This window comes from Phocoena phocoena, chromosome 13 (genome assembly GCF_963924675.1).
Source record: "Phocoena phocoena chromosome 13, mPhoPho1.1, whole genome shotgun sequence".
NCBI classification, from domain to species: Eukaryota; Metazoa; Chordata; class Mammalia; order Artiodactyla; family Phocoenidae; genus Phocoena; species Phocoena phocoena.
In genome coordinates, this window is record NC_089231.1 from 62,493,057 (window position 1) to 62,516,978 (window position 23,922).

General features: G+C 42.5%; 1 protein-coding gene across 3 annotated transcripts in view; it reads left to right on the top strand.

Moving 5' to 3' along the window:
* Window positions 1-8,398: 8,398 nt before the first annotated feature.
* Window positions 8,399-23,922, top strand: part of LOC136132458 (nucleoporin SEH1) — a 119,012-nt gene continuing 103,488 nt past the window's right edge. For 2 of the 3 annotated variants that reach the window (XM_065889344.1, XM_065889345.1), the window contains exons 1-5: window positions 8,488-8,598; window positions 11,118-11,168; window positions 14,255-14,401; window positions 17,249-17,460; window positions 23,009-23,107. In XM_065889344.1, the coding sequence (XP_065745416.1) occupies window positions 8,488-8,598; window positions 11,118-11,168; window positions 14,255-14,401; window positions 17,249-17,460; window positions 23,009-23,107 (620 nt within the window). Of the gene's footprint in view, window positions 8,599-11,117; window positions 11,169-14,254; window positions 14,402-17,248; window positions 17,461-23,008; window positions 23,108-23,922 lie in introns of all 3 variants that reach the window. The other variant, XM_065889346.1, reaches the window with a different exon arrangement.

Here is a 23,922-nt window from a genome sequence, read left to right on the forward strand (position 1 = left end):
CTCCATCTTTGCTCTTAAGGCTTACAACGGTATGGATGAGGCCCATCTGCGTTCTCTAGCATCTGCCTCGCATGATACAACGAACAACCTGGGAACAGGGATACAACAAACATCCTGGGAACAACCGAAAAACGCACTGACTCTTTCCCCAGGAGAGGATGCAAAGTCCTGGAGTGATGTTTACTCCTCTTGATGTCTCATAATTCTATGATATAAATTAATACTGTACTCTTATGTCATATAATAAGGGAATAAGAGGGGAAGAAGACAAAGCTATTTACCAGATAGATCTATCTATCTATCTATATATCTTTATTTGTAACCAAATAAGGAAGAAATTTTCATGTAACCACTACATGTAACCACCACATCCTCATTTCTGCAACTGATCACTGGTGGTTGTAACACACCTTCCCCCACTACCCATCCTGTATTCCCTTTGCCCTTAGTAAGCACCTCAGCTGGTCATGGTTCTTTCCTTGGTGGTGTGACATAAACCTTCATTCCTGCCATTAGTAGTCCTGCCTGGATTGGGTTGTGGTCCTCCCCTGGTTTTAATCACAGGGCATGGCAATTCTAAGAGACAGCTTAAGGGCTCTCCTGTATTCCAGACATATTCTTCCTTAGCTCCACTGAGGAGGAGCAGCCCAATCTTTCCTTGGGAATCAGGCCCAGTCACCCCAGACAGCACAGTAACTCCTTCCTTGCCTGCTGATTCACAGGAATGAGGAACCTGAAGTGGATGAGAAGCAGTCTTAACTTCCAATTCAATGGACTTATTGTTGTGTCTCCTGATGGAATTAAGACCTTCAGGCCAGCAGAGCAGAGGCAGAGCAGGAACAGGAAGCAAAAATGTCGCTGTGGGTCACTAGGGGCAATGGTGAGTGGTGGCCCTCCCATTTCTACCCCTTGATTCCTGACTTGGAGAAAAACAGCACCATATATTGGAGAACCCTGCCCCAGCCCTGCAAGGGACTGCCACCTAGCTGTCACTGTAACAGAGTCTTTCAAAAGGCCATTCCACCATCTATCACGACTGCTGCTTAGGACTGTGGGGAACAGAGTAAGACCAGTGAATTCCATGGGCAGGGGCCCACTGCCATACTTCATTTGCTGTGATGAGAGTTCCTTGATCAGAAGCAATGCTGTGTGGACTCCATGATGGCAATCTGTAAGTCCATGGATGGGAGTTTTGGAAGAAGCACTGCATGAGGGAAGGTAAGTCCATACCCAGAGTAAATGTGTCTTGCAGGAAGGACAGAATACTGCCCCTTCCATGATGGAAGTGGTCCAATGTAATCAACCTGCCACCAGGTAGCTGGCTGGTCACCCTGGGGAATGATGCCATACTGGGGACTCAGTGCTGGTGTCTGCTGCTTCAGACTGGGCACTCAGTGGTGGCCATAGCCAGGTTAGCCTTGGGTGAGTGGAAATCCATGTGTAACCCCCACCCCTGCCCCTGTAGCCACGTTCATGAGCTCACTGGGTGGTGACAGGGGTGGCTGGGTGGTGTCCATACAACGGGTCATCCTATCCACTTGAATATTAAAATCCTCCTCTGCTGAGGTCACTCTTTGGTGAGCATTCACATGGGACACACGTATCTTCATGTTTTTTGCCCATTCAGGGAGGTCTATACACATATCTCTCCCCAAATTTCCTTGTCACCAACTTTCCAGTCATGTTCCTTCCAAGTTCCTGACCATCAAGTCACAGCCCAGGGCTCAGTGTACAGTTGTACTTCTGACCATTTCTCTTTCGAGGAACAACCAGGTGCACTGCTGGAAGTTCTGCCCACCAGGAGGGCTTCTGCTCACTGCTGTCCTTTAAGGGTGTCCCAGAGACGGGCGGCAGTGCTGTAGCTGGTGCCTGCAGGCCAGGCAGAACCGTCTGTCTATCTGGCCTGAGTTTTCTCTTCCTCAGTCAACTGATTGAGGGCAAGGCCCCATGAGGCCACAGGCAGGGACTGAAACAGAGAAGATAGTGTGGTCGGGGGGCAAGGACTCCACTCAAAACTAGCAGTTTTCTGGGTCACTTGGTAAATGGGCTGGAGTAGCACTCAAGTGAGGAATATGTTGCCTTCAAAGTCCAAAGAGGCCACCAGGCATTGTGCCTCTTTTTTGGTTGCAGGAGGGGCCTTGGAAGGGTTATCTTGACATGCCCCACACCACTGGAGCCCTAGAAATTTCACTGAGGCAGACGGTCCCTGAATTTTTGTCAGATTTATTTCCCACCCTCTGACACACAAATGTCTTGCCAGTAAGTTTGGCATAGGTGCTACTTCTCCCTCACTAGATCCAATCAGCATAACGTCAGGAATAATGGGCCAGTGTGGTATCTTGTGGAAGAGAAAGGCAATCAGGACCCCTGTGAACTAAATTATGACACAGGGTTGGAGAGCTGATACACCCCTGAGGTAGGTCAGTGAAGGTGCAGTGCTGGCCTTGCCAGATGAAAGCAAACTGCTTCTAGTGGTCTTCACTGACAGGTATGGCGAGAAAGGCATTTGTCAGGTCAATAGCTGTATACTAGGTGCCAGGGGATGTGTAAGTTGCCCAAGCAATGAAGCCACATCTGGTACAGCAGCCGCAATTGGAGACACCACCACAGTGGGCGTTAGGGCTTCAACAGATGAATTTGGGGACCCAGCATGACTGCATTTGTAGATAGGGCCTGTAGGGAGGGAGGGAGGTTAAATAAGGTCAAAGGGTGGGACCTAATCTCGTAAGACTGGTGTCCTTGTAAAAAGAGGAAGATATGTCAGAGATCTCTCTCCTGCACACAGAGGAGAGGCTGTGTGGGGACACAGTGAGAAGGTGGATGTCTGCCAGCCAGGAAGAGTGCTCCCACCTGAAATGAAATCTGCTGACACCTCGATCCAGGACTTCCAACCTCCAGGATTGTGAGAGAATACATTTCTGTTGTTTAAGCCACTCAGTCTGCGGTATTTTATTGTGGCAGCCCAAGCTGACTGAGACAACTGTGAAAGTGCATGGCTGGCCAAGCCCGCTGAAAGCAAACTGTTTCTGGTGGAAATGGTAATTAGCAAGTATTGAGGAAAAAGCATTTGTCAGACCAACAGCTGCAAACCAGCTCCCACGGGATGTGTTCATTTGCTTGAGCAATGAAACTGCATCTGTAACAGCAACTGCAATTGCAGTGACTGTCTGGATAAATATACGATAACCCACTGTCAATTCTCCAGGATCCACCTGTTTTCTGCACAGGCCAAGTAGGTGAGCTGAATTGGGACGTGATGGGAATCACCATTCCTGCATCCTTCAAGCGTTTGTTGGTGGCACTAATCTCTGCAGTATTGCTTTTGGTTTACTTTCCTCAGTAGAGGCAGTTCTAGTGGCTTCCACTTGGCCTTTCCCAAAAAATAGCCCTCCCTCCACAGGTCAGGGAACCAACGTGAGGATTCTACCAGCTGCCTACCTCAACCACATCCCAGAACTGGGGAAATAACCACAGCATTGGCTTGGGGACCCGAGACACATGAGCTAAAACTCCTCTGGTCAGCTGACCTCCACAAGGCCTACTCTGACTGGTGGACCACAATGATGCTCTGGGTCACCTTGAATTAGGGTCAGCTCGGAGCTAGTGTTCAGTAATTCTTGAAAAGTCTAATTATTTCCTTTTCCTCAGAGCATAATCACTGTGGTAAAAGGCCCCAGACCCCGAGGGAAGGCTGGGAGGAAGATTCAGTGTCTGTTTTTGCCAGCACAGCAGGGTCTTTCCTCAAGGGGATCTGGCCTCCCCTTTATTCAAGTGTTTTTGGGTCTGTAAACTGGGTCAAGTCTGACGTTGACTGTAAGGCCGTATGACACAAGTTTGTGCACTTGACCTAGAACTCTTCCTGTGACACAGAACAAGTAAGAATTTAGTAGACTGCCCATCTCTTTTCTTCTAGGGACACCATGATCAACTAGTCAGTGCCATAGGTCTCTGCCAATAAGACTATGCTAATTACTGCTTTGAATCTGCTGTCCATTACGGTACCTGGCCCCACCTTGTTTTTGGCAATTATGCTCTCCTTGGATCCAATTATTCCCATTTAAGAATCCCAGTTTGGTGGCAGTTCCCACTGTAATTTTGTGCCTACAGGAAGGAGTGACCACAGGAGTTCTTCAAGGATGCTCGGGCTCCCTCACAAATGTATTTCTCACAGTCATGGTGCAAGGTGTGTCCTCCGGGCCCTCCTGGAGTGGGTGAGCAGGTCCTACATGATAAATCCACTCTCACACTCCAACCTTCCTAGGCCTTTTGGGTCTATCCTCACGATAGACCAAGGCAGGTCTGGCATGTCTTCATTTAGTGTGGGTTACCTTTTGGTCAGTGTCTCACCTCCCCAAACGAGCCCTTTCTAACCCCGTGACTTACAACACTATATCCAGAATCTCTGCTTAGTGGGTTCATATCAGTAAATTCAGCCTGATCCTACTTTACTTTCCACCATTATCCCACACTCTTTACTTATTTGGCTGTGGCGGGTCTTAGTTGCAGCATGTGGGATCTATTTCCCTGACCAGGGATTGAACCCTGGCCCCCTGCATTCAGAGCGTGGAGTCTTAACTACTGGACCACCAGGGAAGTCCCCTAGCCCACACTCTTAATATCCATTCCCACAGATATTCCCCAGAATTATGTCTGCATAAGTTAGAAAAGTAACACTTCTTTTGGAGCATAGTACACCTCCTCATGGGTCAAACTTTGTGCCTCACCCTTTGGGCTTACTGGGATGTTTTGCTATGGGTCTGGAAGTAAAGAGGGGTGCCCGTGGCCAGTCTTGAGGATGATCAGCAGTATCTTTCAAGGCAACTGCCGCAGAAGAAGTTATTACAGGGTCCTCAGGCAAAGCAGGATCACTGTCCTCAGATGGATTGGAAGGGTTACTTCTACTGGCACTCACAGAATTTAGGCCTCAGCGTCCCCAACTTCATCAGGACCTGCCCCTATGTCCCCATTCCAACTGTTTCTTTTCCCAATCCATGCCCTTTAATAGCAGAGGTTGCCTGTGAGGCTGGGTTTCAATCTGTGCTGTAATGCAACCACTTGTAGGATGCCATAAGCTGGGATGCCACTGTTGCAGCAGGGGCTCCAGGAACCTCGGTTGTGCAGAGCTTGTATCCCTTGCTCCTTTGGCTGTGGCTACTGCTGGACACTGGCAGGGTCATCCAGGGTGCTGGCTCCCAGTTTCCTGCCAGTTGGTGGTGAACATTCCAGCACCAGCAGCCCGAGGGTCAGTAACGGCAGGCCCTATTTTCCCTTTCACTCTTCCTGCCCTGGTAGGGGGACTGTTTCCTGCAGTTATTAATCTCTGGGTAACCTCACATGTTCCCTTTTTGCTCTTAATTTTTGCTTCCAACATATTTATAATAATAATTATAATTTCCTGTGTTAAATTCCCTGTTTCAAATACTTGTAGTGGATACTGTTTTTGTGATCAAATGCTGACTGATAGAAAATATCTGTAACTCATTATTAGCAGCTGGTATGATTTTTAACCCAAGAGAGTCAACGTAGAAGCTAAGTGAAATTGAGTCCATTAAGGGAACAGACACAAAATAAATATACAAACATAGCTTTCTTACAAACAATACAGAAAAACAGCCCTTCACAATAGTATTAAAAACTATTAAAAGTTTTAATAAACCTAATACATGTAAAATTGTATGAAGAAAACCTTTAGAACTATAAAAAAGCACATATAATAAAACCTATATGAATAAAGAAATAAAGCATGCCTATGGTGATCTTTACAGGTTAGTACATTAGCAGGAGAATGGTTAATAAACCACAATTTGTCCGTATTCGGGAATGTATACGTTAAAAAGAGTGAAAGAGGGCTTCCCTGGTGGCACAGTGGTTAAGAATCCGCCTGCCAATGCAGGGGACATGGGTTCGAGCCCTGGTCCGGGAAGATCCCACATGTCACGGAGCAACTAAGCCCGTGCGCCACAACTACTGAGCCTGCGCTCTAGAGCCCGCGAGCCACAACTACTGAAGCCCATGCGCCACAACTACTGAAGCCCGCGCGCCTAGAGCCTGTGCTCTGCAACGAGAAGCCACCACAATGAGAAACCTGAGCCCCGCAACAAAGAGTAGCCCTCGCTCACTGCAACTAGAGAATGTCCGCGTGCAGCAGCAAAGACCCAATGCAGCCAAAAATAAATAAATGAATAAATAATTTTTTTAAAAAGTGAAAGAATGAACTAGACCCATGTGGAAAGGTGTCTAAGACATATGAGACACTTTTTAAAAAGCAAAAGCTAGTATAGTAAATTTACTTTTAAAAATCCAAACAAACTTTCTGATACTAGGTACATATGTATGCTTTGTATTCTATAATCCCACAGAAAATGTGTGGAGGCATACACAGCAACAATCATATTCTTTAGGCAGGGAGATTAGATTGTGGGGTGAATGGGGACGTTAACTTTTTCCTTTGTATGTTCCTGTACTGTAAGACATTTCTTACAGTAAACAGCCTAATAATTATGTAATAATTTTGAGAAATGGTCAAAAGGAGAAGACACATCACAGACTGGGAGAAAATATTTGTGAAAAACAACAACAAAAAACTTCTGATAAAGGACTGTTATCCAAAATATACAAAGAACTCTTAAAACGCAACAGTAAGAAAATAAAACAACCTGATTTAAAAATGTGCCAAAGACCTTAACAGATACCAAAGAAGATATACAGATGGCAAATAAGCATATAAAAAGATGTTCTATATCATGACATGAGGGAGATGAGAATTAAAACAAACAACTATGAGATACCACTACATGTCTCTTAGAATGGCCAAAATCTGCAACACTGATAACACCAAATGCTGGTGAGGAACTCTCATTCATTGCTGGTGGGAATGTAAAATGATTCAGCCACTACGGAAGACAGTCTGGAGGTTTTTTACAAAACTAAACATATACTTGCCATATGAGGAGGCTATCATGGTCCTTGGTATCTACCCAAAGGAGTTGAAAATTTATCTCCACACAAAAACCTGCAAATGGATGTTTGTATCAGCTTTATTCTTAATTGCCAAAACTTGGAAGCAACCAATGGGTCCTTCAGAGGTTGAATGGATAAACTTTGATACATCCAGTCAATGGAACATTAATCAGGGTGAAAAAGAAATGAGCTATCAAGCCATGAAAAGACATGGAAGAACTTTAAACGCATATTACTCAGTGAAGTCACCAATCTGAAAAGGTTACCTACTGTATGATTCCAACTATATAGGACATTCTGGAAAAGGCAAAACTATGGAGACAGTGAAAAGATCAGTGTTTGCCCAAGACTGAGGGATGGGGGTAGGGGAGGATGACTAGGTGGAGCACAGAGGATTTTTAGAGCAGTGAACCCATTCTGTACAACCCTACCACGGTGAATACATGTCCCTATGCATTTGTCAAAACGCACGGAATGTACAACACTGAGAGCAAACCCCAAGGTAAACTATGGACTTTGGGTGATAGTAATATGCTATGTAACAAATGTACGACTGCGCTGCTAATACTGAGAGTGGGGAGGGTAGTTGCCTATACGAGGCCTCTATGTATTTTCTGATCAGCTTTTGCAATGAACTTAAAATTTCTCTAAAAAAATGAAGTCTCTTAAAAAAAAAATCCCTCCTATTCAACCTCTCACCCAGATAATCTCTGGCAACAACCGCTGTGTTTACTGTCTGTAAACTTCACTTATACAAAGTTTTTTAAGGTTTGGAGCTTTTATAAATCTATCAAACCTTCACCGACAGTGAGTACTTTCTCTGGAAATGAGTGTCTTTGACCTCAGAGCAGTTACAGTAGTTCTTAGTTATCATACCTGCAGCTCACGGGTTTGGGAGTTTGCCTCTGAAAGTACCAATAAAATCTTACTATTTTTAGTGGGGGGCGCGGGGGGGAAGGCAAGTGAAGGAACTAACAGCAAGCAAGGCTAAGCCATTTCCACACCTCCCGGGCTTGGTGTGGGGGGCGGGAAACGGCCGGGCCCACCCGCTACGTCTGGGAGCCTGCGCTCCGGCCGCCCGGCACAGCCCCGGACACACGCCCCGTCCGCACTGCCCACTCTCCGCGCCCACTCCCACCCGGCCCGGCCCGTCTCCCGGGGACACACGCCCAAACACGGACGAGACTGACTCAGGTCCGAGGCCCACAGACGACAGTCTTAACCTTCGCATTCTCCCCAATTTCCACACTTGGTCAGAGAGTCCTCTAACTCTCCTCAGGGTACAGGCAGCGCCGCATCCAAAAGACTGACCGGTGCCCCAAGAAATCCAGTAGCCACGGCCGCGCGGGGTATGACGGGGCGGGGGCGGGGTCCCGCAAGGTATGATGGGCCGGGGGGCGGGGCGTGGCGCAGCCGGGGCGCCTGAGCGGTCCGCGGGAAGCACAGCCGTGCGCGCCCCGGAACCAGGTCCGGGTGGGCTGCGGTCCGGGCGCCCTCCTGTTGGAGGAGGGAGGGGCTGGCGCAGCCATGTTCGTGGCGCGCAGCATCGCGGCGGACCACAAAGATCTCATCCACGATGTGTCTTTCGACTTCCACGGACGGCGGATGGCCACCTGCTCCAGTGACCAGAGCGTCAAGGTGCGCGCGGGGCCGAGCCCGGAAGGAGGCGGGAGCGTGCGCGGCCCGCTGTCCGAGCGGAGGGGCGCGTGGAGACTGGACTCTTCCCGACTTCAGGCGCGCTGCGGCCACGAGGTCCGGAGCCCAGGCCGACTGGCGGGCGCCCTCCTCCTAGCTATTGTGGAGTCAACGCCGCCTGGGCCGCCTCCGCGCGGCTGCGGGGGCGTCCGTGCGTCACGGGGGCGTGCGTGCGTCATGGCGGCGTGCGCGCTCCTGCCGCGCGGGAGGCCCGACGCGCGGGCCTGGTCGGCTCTCCAGGGCCGCCCGGTTGGGCCCCAGGCGCCATGGCACGGCTCCTCGTTGGTCAGGCAGGGACCCGGGTCGCGGGGACGCCGGCACAGTGGGTGGGGTGAGCCGGCCCCCGCGTACCTCGGCCCCTCCATCCGGAGCGGGGCCCCGGGACCCCTCCCCGCCGTCCGCCCGCTCGTCACAGAAGTGCCGGGGCGGGGGGAGCCGCGCGGCCGGTCTGCTCTGTACGCGACGTCCTCGCGGGCGGGTCGGAATCCACTTCCCGGGCTGCAAGTGTTGCGAGGCCCAGGTTTTCTCACCCGCCCCTCCGTGGGAGTGTCGCAATAATTAGCGTCCGTTAACCGAGTGGGTTTCCTTATCCGAGTAGAACTCAGCTTCCAAGTCACTAGGACTTAGTGGGTCGTCCAGTACGGAGCTTTTGTCTGTCGTGGTGTTGCAGTGAAAATCTTCGTTAACCCGGCTTTTTATGTTTTCTGGATGATTTCCTTAGGCTTATTACAGTAGAGAAATTAGTGAATATTTTAAAAGTTTTTGAGAGTAATTGGCAAATTAGCTTTTTGCAGGTTTGTACTATGTTACAATACTGCTGGTGAAGAGTATCAGTGTGATAGTTGTCCGTGTTGGGCATTATCATTGCAGTTTTTTTTCTTTAATTATTTTTTATTGTGGTAAGGTACACGTAACAGAATTTACTACCTTAGCCATTTTTAAGCGTACAGCTCAGTGGTATTAAGTATGTTCATATCTTTGCCTCCATCTCCAGAACCTTCTCATTTCGCACTGTCCCCGTTAAACATAACTAGCCGGTCCCTCCGGCCCCCGCCCCTGGCAGCCACCCTTGTACTTTCTGTCTCTGAATGTGGTTCTTCTAGCAGCCTCATTTAAGTGGGATCTTACAGGATTTGTCTTTTTTGTGACTGGCTGATTTCACTTAGGATAATGTTTTGAAGTTCATACATGTAGCATATGTCGTAATTTCCTTTGTGAAAAAGGGTATGTTTAAACTTAAAAACTTTTTTAAAAGGCTAAAAATATATATTGCATATACCGCATTTTACTTATCACTCATCTGTCAGTGAAGTTGGGTTTCTTCTACATTTTAGTTGTGAATAATGCTGGTATAAATGTGGGTGAACAAATAACTCCTTGAGGCCCTGCTTTCAACTCTTTGGGGTGCAGACCCAGAAGTGGAATTGCTGGATCACATGGCAATTCTATTTTTATTCGAAGTTTTTTGAGGAGCCACCATACTGTTTATCATTACACTTTTTTAACACAGGTTAAAATGTCTTATTGTAATCTGTAATTTTTGTTGGTAGTAATGTTGAATGTTTTGTTTTTGTTTGTTATATATACAGTTGATCCTCATTATTTGCAAATTTTGTATTTGTGAATTTGCTTATTCTTTAAAATTTATTTGTAACCCCCAAATCAATGCTTATGGTTGTTTGTTGACATGAGCTGGGTGGCAAAAAAATTATAGAGTTGTCGGATGTGCATTCCCAGCTGAGGTTGGACAGGTGACACTCTGCCTTATGATTCAGGCTTTCATAATGTAAACAAGCATCCTTCTCATTGTCTATTTAGTGTCACATTTTTGTTCTTTTTTTGGTGATTTCCATTGTCTGAAGTGGTCCCCAAGTGTAGTGCTGCATAGAGTTCCCACAAGTAAGAAGGCTGTGATGTGCTCTATGGAGAAAGTGTGTGTTAGGGAAGCTTCATTCAGACGTGAGTTATGCTACTGTTGGCGGGGAGTTCAGTGTTATTGAATCAATAATGTATACCAAATACGGTGTTTTTAAACATACACACATAAAACAAGGTTATGTATCGATTGCTTGACAAATATATTGTGACCAGATGCTCCTGTGAATCTCACCTATCAGTATTTTCCTCAGGAGGAGTGGTTTGGTATTCGCCAATTTACTGCTTACAGTGACATTCTAGGACATAACTAGGACATAATGGCTATAAGTAACCAGACTTGACTGTAACTGATATTGTCTCCATTAACTAGTAGAACAAAGGTTCCTTGACCCCAGTGCTCAGCACAGTGCCTGACGTATCCAAGTTTCTCAATAAATATTTTGTTGAATGAGTGAATGTTTACTTACTGATTGTATTCTTTTGTGAATTTATGTTCCCCTCCTTTGCCCTCATAGTGACTAATGTTTATGTTTTTCATATTAATTTGTAGGAATTCTTGGTATAAAATATCTTTTTTCTTGCAGGTCTGGGATAAAAGTGAAAGTGGGGATTGGCATTGCACTGCTAGCTGGAAGGTTAGTATTTATTTTTACAGTGATTTGAAAGAATTGAAACATTTACTATTTAGTAGCATTAGTGACTTGCTGTTCAGCTTTGAGAGAATTGTAAAATTTATATCTTTTACTTACATTTTTTTCACTATTAAAGTAACAAATACACTTCAGAATGTTTAAGAATAAGAAATTTGAAATTCTGTATCATTCTAACCTCATTATTTTTTGCATCTCAGTATTTCTTACCTTTTTCCTTTATATATTTTTTAATAGTTGTGATGTTTTGTACAGTTTTATTTCTTGTATTTTAGAAATAATAGCTTTACCCAGGTACATTTTTATGTATCTTGAGAATCATCAATTTTAAGTGTACAGTTCAACGAGTGTTAGTAAATTTACACGGTTATGCAACCATAACCATAATCTAGTTTTAGAACACTTCCATCAACCCTGAAGTTTCCCTTGTGCCTTTTGGGGTCAATCCTCGTTCCCTCTTAAGCCCCAAGTAACCACTGAACTATTTGTATAGTTTTACTTTTTCTAGACATTTCATATAAGTGGAATTCTACAGTATGTAGTTCTTTGTTTCTGCCAACTTAGCATGTTTTTGAGGTTCATTGATGTTGTGGCATGTGTCAGTGGTTCGATCCTTTGTAATGCTGAGTAGTATTCCCTTGTATAGATGAAGCCACATTTTATTTATTCATTCACTATTTGATGGACAATTTGACTGTTTTTAGTTTTTGGCACTTATGAATAGTGCTGTTATGAACATGCCATACAAGTCTTTGTGTGGACAAACATTTTCGATTCTCTTAGATATGTAGGAATAGAATTGCTGGGCTGTGTATGTTTTAACTTTCTTGAAAACTGCCAGACTCTTTTCCAGAGTGCCTGCACCATTGTATTCCACCAGCAATGTATGAGGGTTCTAGTCTGTCTTTTTGATTATATCTTAGTGGGTGTGAAGTGGTGTCTCACTGGGTTTCAATTTGTATGCCCTTAATGATTAATTATGTTGATAGTGTTTTCATGTGCGTATTTGCCATTCATTTATCTTCTTTGGTGAAGTGTCTATTCAAATCTTTTGTCCTCTCCCCTTTTTTTAAATTGAGGTGAGGGTCACACAACGTAAAATTAGCCATTTCAAGTAAACAAATAAATGTGAGTGCATTTATTACATTCACAATGTTGTACAATTACTACCTCTGTCTAGTTCCAAAACTTATTTTTATCACTCCAAAAGGAGACTCGTATTTCTTGCTTTTTAGTTTAACAGCATGTTTCATAAGTACTTTAGTTTGTTTTTAAACATAACTATAGCAACAAAACAAATATAACAACAAATATACCCTATTTTGTTTAGCTGATGGATATTTAAGTTGTTTCCTTTTTATTGTGATGAACACCTTTATGCAATCCTTATTCTTTAGTTAGATTGTGCTTTACTGGGAATCTAACATTTAGCAGAATCTCAGTGCTGTAGTGCATCTTTTACTTAATAGCCTGTAAAAATAAGAAAGGTGAAATGAAAAAGACTGGACAGAACAAAGGATAAAAAATAAGGGTGCAGGGGCTTCCCTGGTGGTTGGGAGTCTGCCTGCCGATGCAGGGGATGCGGGTTCGTGACCGGGTCCGGGAGGGTCCCACGTGCCGCAGAGCGGCTGGGCCCATGAGCCGTGGCCGCTGGGCCTGTGCATCTGGAGCCTGTGCTCCGCAGCGGGAGAGGCCACAATGGTGAGAGGCCTGCGTACCGCAAAAATAAATAAATAAATAAATAAGGGCGCAGGGACTTTCCTGGTGGTCCAGTGGTTAAGACTCCGTGCTTCCACTGCAGGGGGCATGGGTTAATCCCTGGTCGGGGAACAAAGATCCTGCATGCCGCAAGGCACGGCCAAAAAAAAAGGGGGGGCGGTGCAGAGTTTACCATTGGATGATGACACTGTTACCATGTAGAAATTATTGGATTATGAAAGTGTTCTGAGATTATTGAGTATAAAAGTGTTAGATTGAAAGAGATTTTGTAAACATCATTGGTGGACTGGTGCTTGTTGTCATACATTATTTTTACTGGAAAGCACAAATGAATTCTGTTGATGTGAAATGCTTTAAGACTTTTCTGCCTTTTTTTTTTTGTCAACAAAAAGTTGGATAATAGTAATTTGAACTAATTTGACATTTTTCATCTATAAAGATAATGCTATTGAACTTTAAATTATTTCCTCAGAATACAAGGATTTGGACTTCTCTATATTTGTTCTCATTGCCTCTTTTCCTAGAATAGTCCATTGTCTAGCCAGACATCAGAATCATTTAAGCATTTTGTTGCTATGGTTTCTTATACTGTCAGGCTTTTGAAGCATATAATTTTTAAATTTTATTTATTTTTTTTGCGGTACGCGGGCCTCTCACTGTTGTGGCCTCCCCCGTCGTGGAGCACAGGCTCCGGACGCATAGGCTCAGCGGCTATGGCTTACGGGCCCAGCCACTCTGCAGCATGTGGGATCTTCCTGGACCGGGGCACAAACCCGTCGGCAGGCGGACTTTCAACCACTGCACCACTAGGGAAGCCCTGAAGCATATAATTTTGATTACTCTTATTTATCAGGTGGATGTTTCCTATAGAGGAAATTTGCAAGTAAAAAAAAAAAACAAAACAGTGGACTGATAGAATCTCTCTGTTTAAAAGCTTTGTTAGGCTAAACTCTGAACCAAGTCTCCAACTATCATTAGCACGGAAAGAGGTCAACTTTATCCAGCTGGATTTTTCTTTATTAGTAAAATGTTAGAAGAATTTGACTCTAGAGGGGCTGCAATCTTAAGTACAGAGTATCTTCTAGACGTTAAAAGTGCTAGAATTGAACTTTTTTTTGGCTGCGCTGCACAGCATGCGGGCTCTTAGTTCCCCGCCAGGGATCAAACCCATGCCCCCTGAAGTGGAAGAGTGGAGTCTTAACCACTAGACCACCAGGGAATTCCCTAGAATTTAACTTTTTAAATGTTAAATTAATAGCTTTCTCCTTTTGTTGAAGTAAAAATACCTGTATTCTGTTTCTTCAAGTGACTAAACTCAGCTTTTTTCATTTTTTGCTTTTTTAATTCCTCAGACACATAGTGGATCTGTGTGGCGTGTGACATGGGCCCATCCTGAATTTGGACAGGTTTTGGCTTCCTGTTCTTTTGACCGAACAGCTGCTGTCTGGGAAGAAATAGTAGGAGAATCAAATGATAAACTGCGTGGACAGAGCCATTGGGTGAGACATTTGTAAGCGGTGGGTTGGTGGGTGGGGAACATGAGCACCCGAGGAGCAGTGGTCTTTCCAAGAACACTTCGGGGTGGTAAGATTTTCAGTCCCACCCGCCTTGACCTCCAGGGAGGAGAGAGGCGCTGGGGATTGATGTAGTCACCAGTAGCCAATGAGGTAGTCATTCACGCCTGTGTAATGATGTCTCCATAAAACCCCTATAGCAGCTGTCCTCAACCTTTTTGGCACCAGGGACCCATTTCGTGGAAGACGGTTTTTCCACGGGGAGGGCAAAGGGGGATGGTTTCGGGATGATTCAAGCACGTTACATTTGTTGTGCACTTTATTTCTATTACTATTACATTGTAATAATAAAATAATGAAATAATTATACAGCTCAGCATAATGCTGACAGGAGGCGGAGCTCAGGTGGTAATGTGAGCAATGGAGAGCGGTTGTAAATACAGACAAAACTTCACTCGCTTGCCTGCTGCTCACCTCCTGCTGTGCGCCCTGGTTCCTAACAGGCCACAGACCGGGACTGGTCCATGGCCCAGGGGTTGGGGACCCTTTCCCTAGAGGACAGGGTTTGGAGGCTTCTGGGCTGGTGAACACCTGGAGATTTGGGGAGAGTGGTGCCTGGAGGGGGCGTGGAAGCTCCACACCTGTCCCCAGCCTTGGGTACCTGTCCCCAGCCTTGGGTACCTGTCCCCAGCCTGTGCGTCTCTTCCATGTGACTGTCCCTGAGTTACACCAGTCAGTCAGAAGCACAGATAACAACCTGGGTTTTCGACTGGCATCTGAAGAAGGGTGGTCTTGTGGGACTGAACTCTTGAGCTCGTGGAATCTGACGCTATCTCCGGGTAGTTAGTGTCAAAATTGAGTTGAATTCTCCTTGGACACCCTGCTGGTGTCAGAATTATGTGGGGAACAGCCTCTACCCCCCACCCCCACCGGAATTGGAATTGTTACCAGAAACTTTTACTTCTTTAGGGAAATGTCTCTTCAAGTCCTTTGCCCATTTTTTTGTTGTTGAGTTGTAGGTAGGGGTTCTTTAAGTATTCTGGATATTAATTCCTTAAGAGATATATGATTTCCAAATATTTCCTCCCATTCTGTGATTTGCCTTTTCACTCTCTTGATAGTGTCCGTAGGTGCACAAAATTTTCATGAAGTCCAGTTTATTTTTTTCTTTTGTTTCCTTGTGTTTTTGGTATCATAAATCATAGACAAATTCATTGTAATGGAGACTTTTCCCCAAAGTTTTCTTTTAAGAGTGTTGTGGTTTTAGTTCTCATGTTTAGGTCTTTGATTCATATTGAGTTAATGTTTGTACACGGTATAAGGTAAGTATCTAACTTCATTTTTTTACATGTCAATATCCAGTTTTCTAACACCTTTTATTGAAAAGATTGCCTTTTCCCCATTGAATGATTTTGACATCCTTGTTGAAAATCAAGTGACCATATATGGAGAGTTTATTTCTGGACTCTATTCCATTGGTGTCTGTCTATTCTTAGGCCATAACAAATTGTTTTAATTACTGGAGGTTTGTAGCTTGCATACTATTCATATTGTTTGACTTTTTTTTTTTAAATGATGGGAGGGGTTGGCCTCATTGCCTTTGCACCGGGGCCTTCCTCAGGCAAACAGTTGCTTAAGGGCAGGGGAGCAGAGACATTTCTTGAATAGAAAGGATTTTTCTAGCAGTCAGTCTGAGATGGATCAGTTAGCATCCTATAGGTGGGGTTTAGGAGTGGTGGCATAGAAAGGATTTTTCTTCGAACTTAATAGTTAAATCCACTGTCATTAATACATTTAATATTTCAGCATTCATGTTATTAATTATTCAGTGGTGTTTTTAGACAAAAGTTTGCAAAGATGCTCTGCTATCTTTGAAGTTTGATATTCTTTTGATATTCAGACACCTTAAGATGTATTTTAGTAACCATAGACAGTAAACTCTTGATTTCTAAATTTTATTGACATTTTCAGTCAAAAATCATCTTATCTAGGTGCCAGACAGTAACTGGTACATGCTATGCTGGGATTCTCTAATTACCAGAATGCCAGCTTCGTACCATTCGCTTGGTCTCTACTACATGCCTTCTTTTAAAAGTGGATGGTAGCGGTCTGAGTAGGACTAACACTTATATTTGATGGAAGAAGTTTCACACCCTCCATTCTGCTGTTAAAGAATCTTAATTCCTTTACTTTGCGGCCTGCTTTGTATGACAAAACTGCTCATATGAAAATTCTAACATTTTCTGGTTTACTGACCTATCTGCTTAAGAAGAGAGTACTTAACCTAATTTAATAAAGTTAGACTTCGTAAGGCCTTCTTTCTTCTGCCATAGAGGGAGTAATTGATTATAGGTCACTGGTTTGTTACTGATTGCTAGCTGTGTATGTGGTATTTTGTTAAGTGCTTTGTACGAAATTGAGGCCCACACAGGTTTTGAATATCTTATTCAAGGTTATATACCTAGTAAGTGGCAGAGGAGTTCTGTGTGATTTCAGAGCCTGTGTTCTTTCCACTCTGCCATCCTTTTTTTTTTGTATTTAATTAATTTATTTATTTTAAGATGTACTTTAATTTTTAAAAATTTTTGGCTGTGTTGGGTCTTTGTTGCTGCGCGAGGGCTTTCTCTAGTTGTGGCAAGCAGGGCTACTCTTCCTTGTGGTGTGCAGGCTTAGTTGCTCTGCGGCATGTGGGATCTTCCCAGACTAGGGATCGAACCCGTATCTCCTGCATTGGCAGGTGTGTTCTTTTTTTTTTTTTGGCAGGTGTGTTCTTATCCACTGTGCCACCAGGGAAGTCCCTGTATTTAATTTAAATTGTTAATTTTTTTTCAGGTCAAGAGGACAACGCTAGTGGACAGCAGAACATCTGTTACCGACGTGAAATTTGCTCCTAAGCATATGGGTCTTATGTTAGCAACCTGCTCAGCAGATGGTATAGTCAGAATCTACGAGGCACCAGACGTCATGAATCTCAGCCAGTGGTCTCTGCAACATGAGATCTCATGCAAGCTAAGCTGTAGTTGTATTTCTTGGAACCCTTCAAGGTATGCTTACACAGCAATCCTCTGGTGATATAAGCCTAGTAATTATTACACTTAGCATCAGATGGTTTATTTTTTTGAAAATGCTTTTCTTAAGTAGTCTTGTTCATTATTTTTAAAAATGTATATTATGTAGAATAAAAATTCTCCTTTCTCCACCCTGTCATGTGTCTTATACCCCTATTTCTACCCCACAGAAGAAGCCAACCACTGTAAATATTCTGGTGCGCCTTCTGGACTTTTTCCATGTATATAAAATAAATATTTAATAACAAATATTTAATTTGTGTGTTTATAAACACACAAATATATGCAAATACAGGTATATGCTATCATGTACAAGTGGACACAAAACACACAGACATGTTTAGACATAACATTTTCCTTTCATGCAATTTGCCTTTTTCACTTACAGATACATCATGGGCATTTTCCCGTGTGTTAGTATAACTAGTTCTTCCTTACTCCTTTAACTGCTGTATAGAGTGTGATTCTAAGACTGTATCATAGTTGATTTTTATTAAACTTTTTAAAATTAAAAGAGTAATGAGTCACCTGATAAAAAAATTCAAATAATCTAGAAGAGTACAAAATGAGAGGTAAAAGTTCCCTTACTCCCTAAAAACAAATGCTGTTAGTAGTTTTGTTTTTAGATTTTAATTCTGGTAGTCACTATTTTATTTTTAAATGATTTATTTATACCTTTGGTTCTTGCTGTGTTATCTTTAGACAGTATTTATACTCATTCTGTGAAAGATGACTTCAGCACATTTACAAAGCTTTCCACTTGTGAAGGTATGACAAGGTATTTTATTTGTGGAAGTGTTAATAGTTGTTTAGTTGTATTGGTAATTATCTTAATTTCAAATATTTATTTCTCTAGTGATTTATCAATTTTTAGACTATATATTGACTCACCTCTCTTTTAAAAAAGGGGAAATCAGCTTTTTTTTGCTTCTACCATACATTCACCCTCCCATTTCCTAATATTTTGTTATATTGCTTATACAGTGACAGGATTTACAATGTTTGTATTTATGTTTTGTAAACATTTAATAATATTAAGTTATATGTGTTAAGTACACATATAAGTACTTTATCTTTTGACTACAGGTTGATTCTAAATATTAAGTAGCAACCAAATTTATAAGACTAGATTATGTAAATATTCATTACAGACATAAATGTAATCTGTTTCATGGAAACTTTCTCACACAGAATAATATGGCATTAACTCCTGATGGGTGCTCTTTTCTCTTTACTGATTCCTTTACTTTTGGGTTATACTTGGCTGTCACAATTTTCATATCACGAGTTGCCTTTGGATTTTTTGTTTTCATTTTGGTCGCATACCTCTTAAAGTAACTTTTTTTCCTATATGGGATGGATGGCAAACTTTCTGAATTCTGGCATACCCAGAAATGTCTTAATTTTTCTCCATGCTTAATTATAGTTTGACTAGTTTTAGAACTTCGGCCAAGTTCCAAATGTAAGAATTTCAAATTACTATTCTTGAATCTTTTAAACTTTAGGTGGTGAGATGTCTGAGGCCAGTCTGATACTGGATCTTTTGTAGGAAGACTAGTCTTTCTGGAAGATTTTAGGATTTTGCCTTACTACTTTGAGTTGCAAGTATATTCTCCGAGTTTGTGGTTTGTCATTTTGACACTATCATGACTTTTGATAGTCTGCAGAAAGTTCTGAATTTTAATATAGCCACACTTAACAGTCTTTCTATATTTGTTATAGTGCTTTTTGTTTTTTTATTTGAAAAATTCCCCACCTTGATGTTGTCAAGTGTATTCTGAAAGGTTTTTGGTTTTGCCTTTCACACTTGGGTAATTAAAACTCCTGGAATTGCTTTGTATGGGTTTAAGGTAGTAGAATTCTAAAATTTATATACCAGGATGTTTCCAAGTGTTTTTTCTTTTAAAACATTTTTCTGTTAGGGAAGATTTCAAATATACTAAAAGTATATAATAGGCAGAGCCTCAAATATCCATCACCCAGCTACAGTAATTCAAAGCTACTCTTGTTTAATCTGTATATGCCTCCCCACCTTCACAAACAAAACAAAACAAAAACTGGATTATTTTTAAGTAAATCCAGACATACACTATTAGATGTTGGTCTTTTTTGAATTCATCCTGCTTGATGCTTAGTGGTCCCTTTTAAGGTGAAGAAGGTCCTTGTCTCAGATTGGGGATATTTTAGGATTCTTTGATAATTTATCCTTCTGTTTTCTCGATTCTGTCCTTCTGGAATTCATCTTTGATTATTCTTGGATTTACTCTCTATTTCTTTAAAATTGTTTGGAGATTTACTACTCTGTCTTCCAGATCTCCAACTTGTTCTTCAGGTGTACATTTTATACCATCCAGTGATGTTGGGGGTTGGGGGGAGTGGCAATCATTTTTAATTGTTAAGAAGTCTTTCTTTTTCTCTGATAACTCCTTTTTTATGCCTGTCAGTTTTTGTTACATGGATACAACATTTCTCTGAGGATCCTAATTAAAATTTTAAAAAATTTTATGTTTTTTGATTTACAGTCAAGTCTCCTTTTTTGCAGTAGTTATGTTCTATCAAGTTGCTGCAAAACTGAATTAGCTAATACTGAGCCACCCCTCCCAGGGGAAATACAGGGTTAGGTGCTACCAGCCTCTGATCACATTTTTGTTAACTGATCAGTACTTAACCTTGTTTTATGTGTCTTTCTGTCTAAAGCCACCTTATTTAGCATATATTCATTAACATTGAACTCAGCCAACAACACTAACTCATACCTGAATGCAGTTTTTATCTAACAGGTATTTTCTCCATAAGGAACATCATGACCTTCTTGCTAAACTTAGGAACACAAGGCAGCACGTCAGCACTGCGCTTGGGGGCCATTTTTTTTTTTTGCGGTACACGGGCCTCTCACCGCTGTGGCCTCTCCAGTTGAGGAGCACAAGCTCCAGACGTGCAGGCCCAGCGGCCACGGCCCGTGGGCCCAGCCGTTCCGCGGCACGTGGGATCCCCCCAGACCGGGGCATGAACCTGTGTCCCCTGCATTGGCAGGCGGACTCCCAACCACTGCGCCAGCAGGGAAGCTTGGGGGCCATTTTAAACAGTGAAATCATCAACACAAAGAACAAAAATGCAGAAAACATGATGGTAAATAGAGTGCAAAGCAGACACTGGTTTTCAGCATAAAGCTGAAACAGGAAGGCCCATGAATGCCCCAAGTATTGGATTTTTGGTTTTGCAAATAAATTTTAGCAAGTAGGTCAGTTTACAAATGTAGAATCTGCATATGATGTGGACTGTAGGCTGTTTTATATTTTCTCAAAGATCTATTTCCTCAAAGAACTGTTTGTATGCCTTGGTCTTTAACTGTCACACTCCTTCTTTTTCTCAAGTGCATGTTAGTCTTTGCTCATGTATTTGTGAACAGGAGACTGTGATGGCTGCTAGAGAGAACTGGTGTTGGTATTTTTCTCCTGTTAGATGCTCTGTTTTCTTAACAGCTCATTCTCTTACTTAGGGGGTTGGTTGAGTTTTGACTAAGTAGGTGGAGTGATTTGGCAGGGTTTCCTTGTAGGGCGACCAAGAGGGAGCTGGCAGGTGGGCATTACCCCCAAATTGCCAAAGTCAGGTTTTGACTTGGGGGATAGAGTACTTTAATGTATTTTCTTCTTTCTTGTCCCTCTCCCTGCCAGCTTTGCAGTGCTACTTTATTTCAAGTTCATATCTCTCCTCATAAGTTCTAATCATCTCACTAGGATCCTTCTCAGATTTTATTTAGCCTAGAGCAGAGTCAGCTGCCAGCCATGGGGGTCTTCTGATTGCAGATTATTAAATGAATCAATTCATGATTGCCCCATTACTCATTACTATTGGTTGATTGATTGATTTGTTATTTACTTATTGATTAGAGGTTGGAGCTGCTAGAATTTCCTCCTTAATGATAGTTGTTGAGCTCTTTTTCCCTTAGCATTTTAACTGTCTGATCTCCTTTTGCTTCCTGGAATCCTCCAGATTTCATGATTTCTGATGGCACATTCTGATTTCTGCACTGTTACAGTGTTATTTTTTCATCATTTCCATGGAGGCGTAGGAAGGAGATGCAGGTGATCAGTCTCCTGTATTCAGTCAGAGAGTTGGATGGTTTTGCTCACTGTTTAATTACGAGTCATATTTGGAAAATGGTTTAAATGTGATCATCTTATTTATGGATATACAAATGAGATAATCCTCAATTCAGGTTGTTGTCTGGATGTTTCACAATTTATTTTTTAGAATATTTTAAAAATTTATATTTTCAGTAATTTTAGAATATATTACTGTAAATGTACTTGTCCTTGATCAAATAAATACATTTGTGGAACATTGAAAAAAGAAATTTTGTGAGATATAGAAATTACTATAATTTACATCCCTTTGAATAGCTAAGAATTATAATAAGTAACTTGTAATTTTATTTTATTACTATAGCACTTTGTAGTTTATCTGGTATTTTTCTTTTTTTTAATTAAAAAAAATGTTTGTTTATTTGTGGCCACGTCAGGTCTTAGTTGCAGCACTTGGGCTTCTCTCTAATTGTGGCGTGCAGGCTCCAGAGCACGTGGGCTAGTTGCCCCAAGGCATGTAGGATCTTAGTTCCCCGACCAGGGATCGAACCTGTGTCCCCTGCATTGGAAGGTGGATTCTTAACCACTGGACCGCCAGGGAAGTCCCTACCTGGTTTTTTCCTTATATTAGGTGATGTCGTTATCAGATGCTTTAGTAATAAACACCTAAACCTTTTTTTAAAAATTATCGCATTTTGTTTTCAGCTTTATGAAATTGGCAGATCACAATATCAAGATCAAAGGTTAAACAATACCTCTATGTCATGTTCATAGAGGTATTACTTAATCTGGATGGGGGAGGCAAAGGAAATCAATATCTAGGACATTAGACATAGAAATGAAAAAAAAGATTCAACCTAGAGTCAACCTCAGTAGAGTTCACTCTCTTAATTGCTTATCTTTTGCCTTTGTCAAAACGCCGTTGACCACAAATGAGTCTGGAGACTAGAGAATGATAGGCATGCCTTCCTGAGGGTGGTCTTTTTCTACTTTTCCTTCTCCATCGGGGTGGGGTTCTTTTTGTACGAAGCACATAAAAATCTTTTTGCCATGAATTTGGTCACCGTAAAATTACTTTTCATTCTATAGTTAATGACCAGAACTTTTAGAAAGAAAAATTCTAACGCCTCTTAAGTGTCTTTAAAAAAAAAAAAAATCTATTGACAGCTTGAAGCCTTTTGTTTTGGGAAAAGGACTACTTTCTAAGCCATAAGAAAATGTGGTTAAAAACAAGGTGAAAGCCCAGTGTCCTCAGTCCCCAGGCTGAGAACTCAGGGGTACCCCTCCTGGGTGTGTGGTGCCAGGCGTGGCAGGGGTCTAGTCCAGAGTGACACGCTGACTGGTGGGTTGCATGGCTGCTGAATGCATTTTTAATTCTCTGAACTAAATGTGCATTAACTTTATAATTATGTAAAATATCTTATACTTTTCCTTTCTAGCTCTCGTGCTCATTCCCCCATGATCGCTGTAGGAAGTGATGACAGCAGCCCAAACGCAATGGCCAAGGTTCAGATTTTCGAATATAATGAAAACACCAGGTCAGTACTGCTTTGGTTAAGTTATTGTTCTGAATTGCATTTAATTTTTTAAAATGTTATTTCTTTATTCATTAACTCAGTTATGCATTATTTGTCACATATTTACTGATTTCCTATGATACGCTAAGTTCTCTGCTCTGGTAATATAAAATTGAGTGGTGTAGAGGAAAAGGTAATTGATCTCCCAGTATGTACCATCATGAAGGGAAAACAAACAAAAAAAAGGTGAAAAATGGTGATGAATTTTATAAACTGGGAGAATCAGGATGTTCAGAGATTATGCTTAGGGGGAGGGGGCCAGGAAGATTCATTCAAAAGGAGACCCATAGGGCTTCCCTGGTGGCACAGTGGCTGAGAGTCCGCCTGCCGATGCAGGGGACATGGGTTCGTGCTCCGGTCCGGGAGGATCCCACATGCCGCGGAGCGGCTGAGCCCATGAGCCATGGCTGCTGAGCCTGCGCGTCTGGAGCCTGTGCTCCACAACAGGAGAGGCCACAACAGTGAGAGGCCCACGTATCACAAAAAAAAAAAAAAAAAAAAAAAAAGGAGACCCATAGAATGAGTAGAAGTTAGCCAGACAAAGAGGGCAAAACATTCCAGATGGAGAAAACTGCATGTGTTGAGAGAGAGCCAATATATTTTCACTGTGTTTGGAACATAATAGGTAAAAGGGAGTGTGATGAGAAATCTGGAAGGCTTATACCTGCAAGACCTACTGTTCAACGTTTAATTTTTATCTTAAGGGTAATGTGAAGCCATTGAAAGGCTTCTCAGTTGGAGAATAACAGGATCAGATGGTAGTTTAACACTCCCGA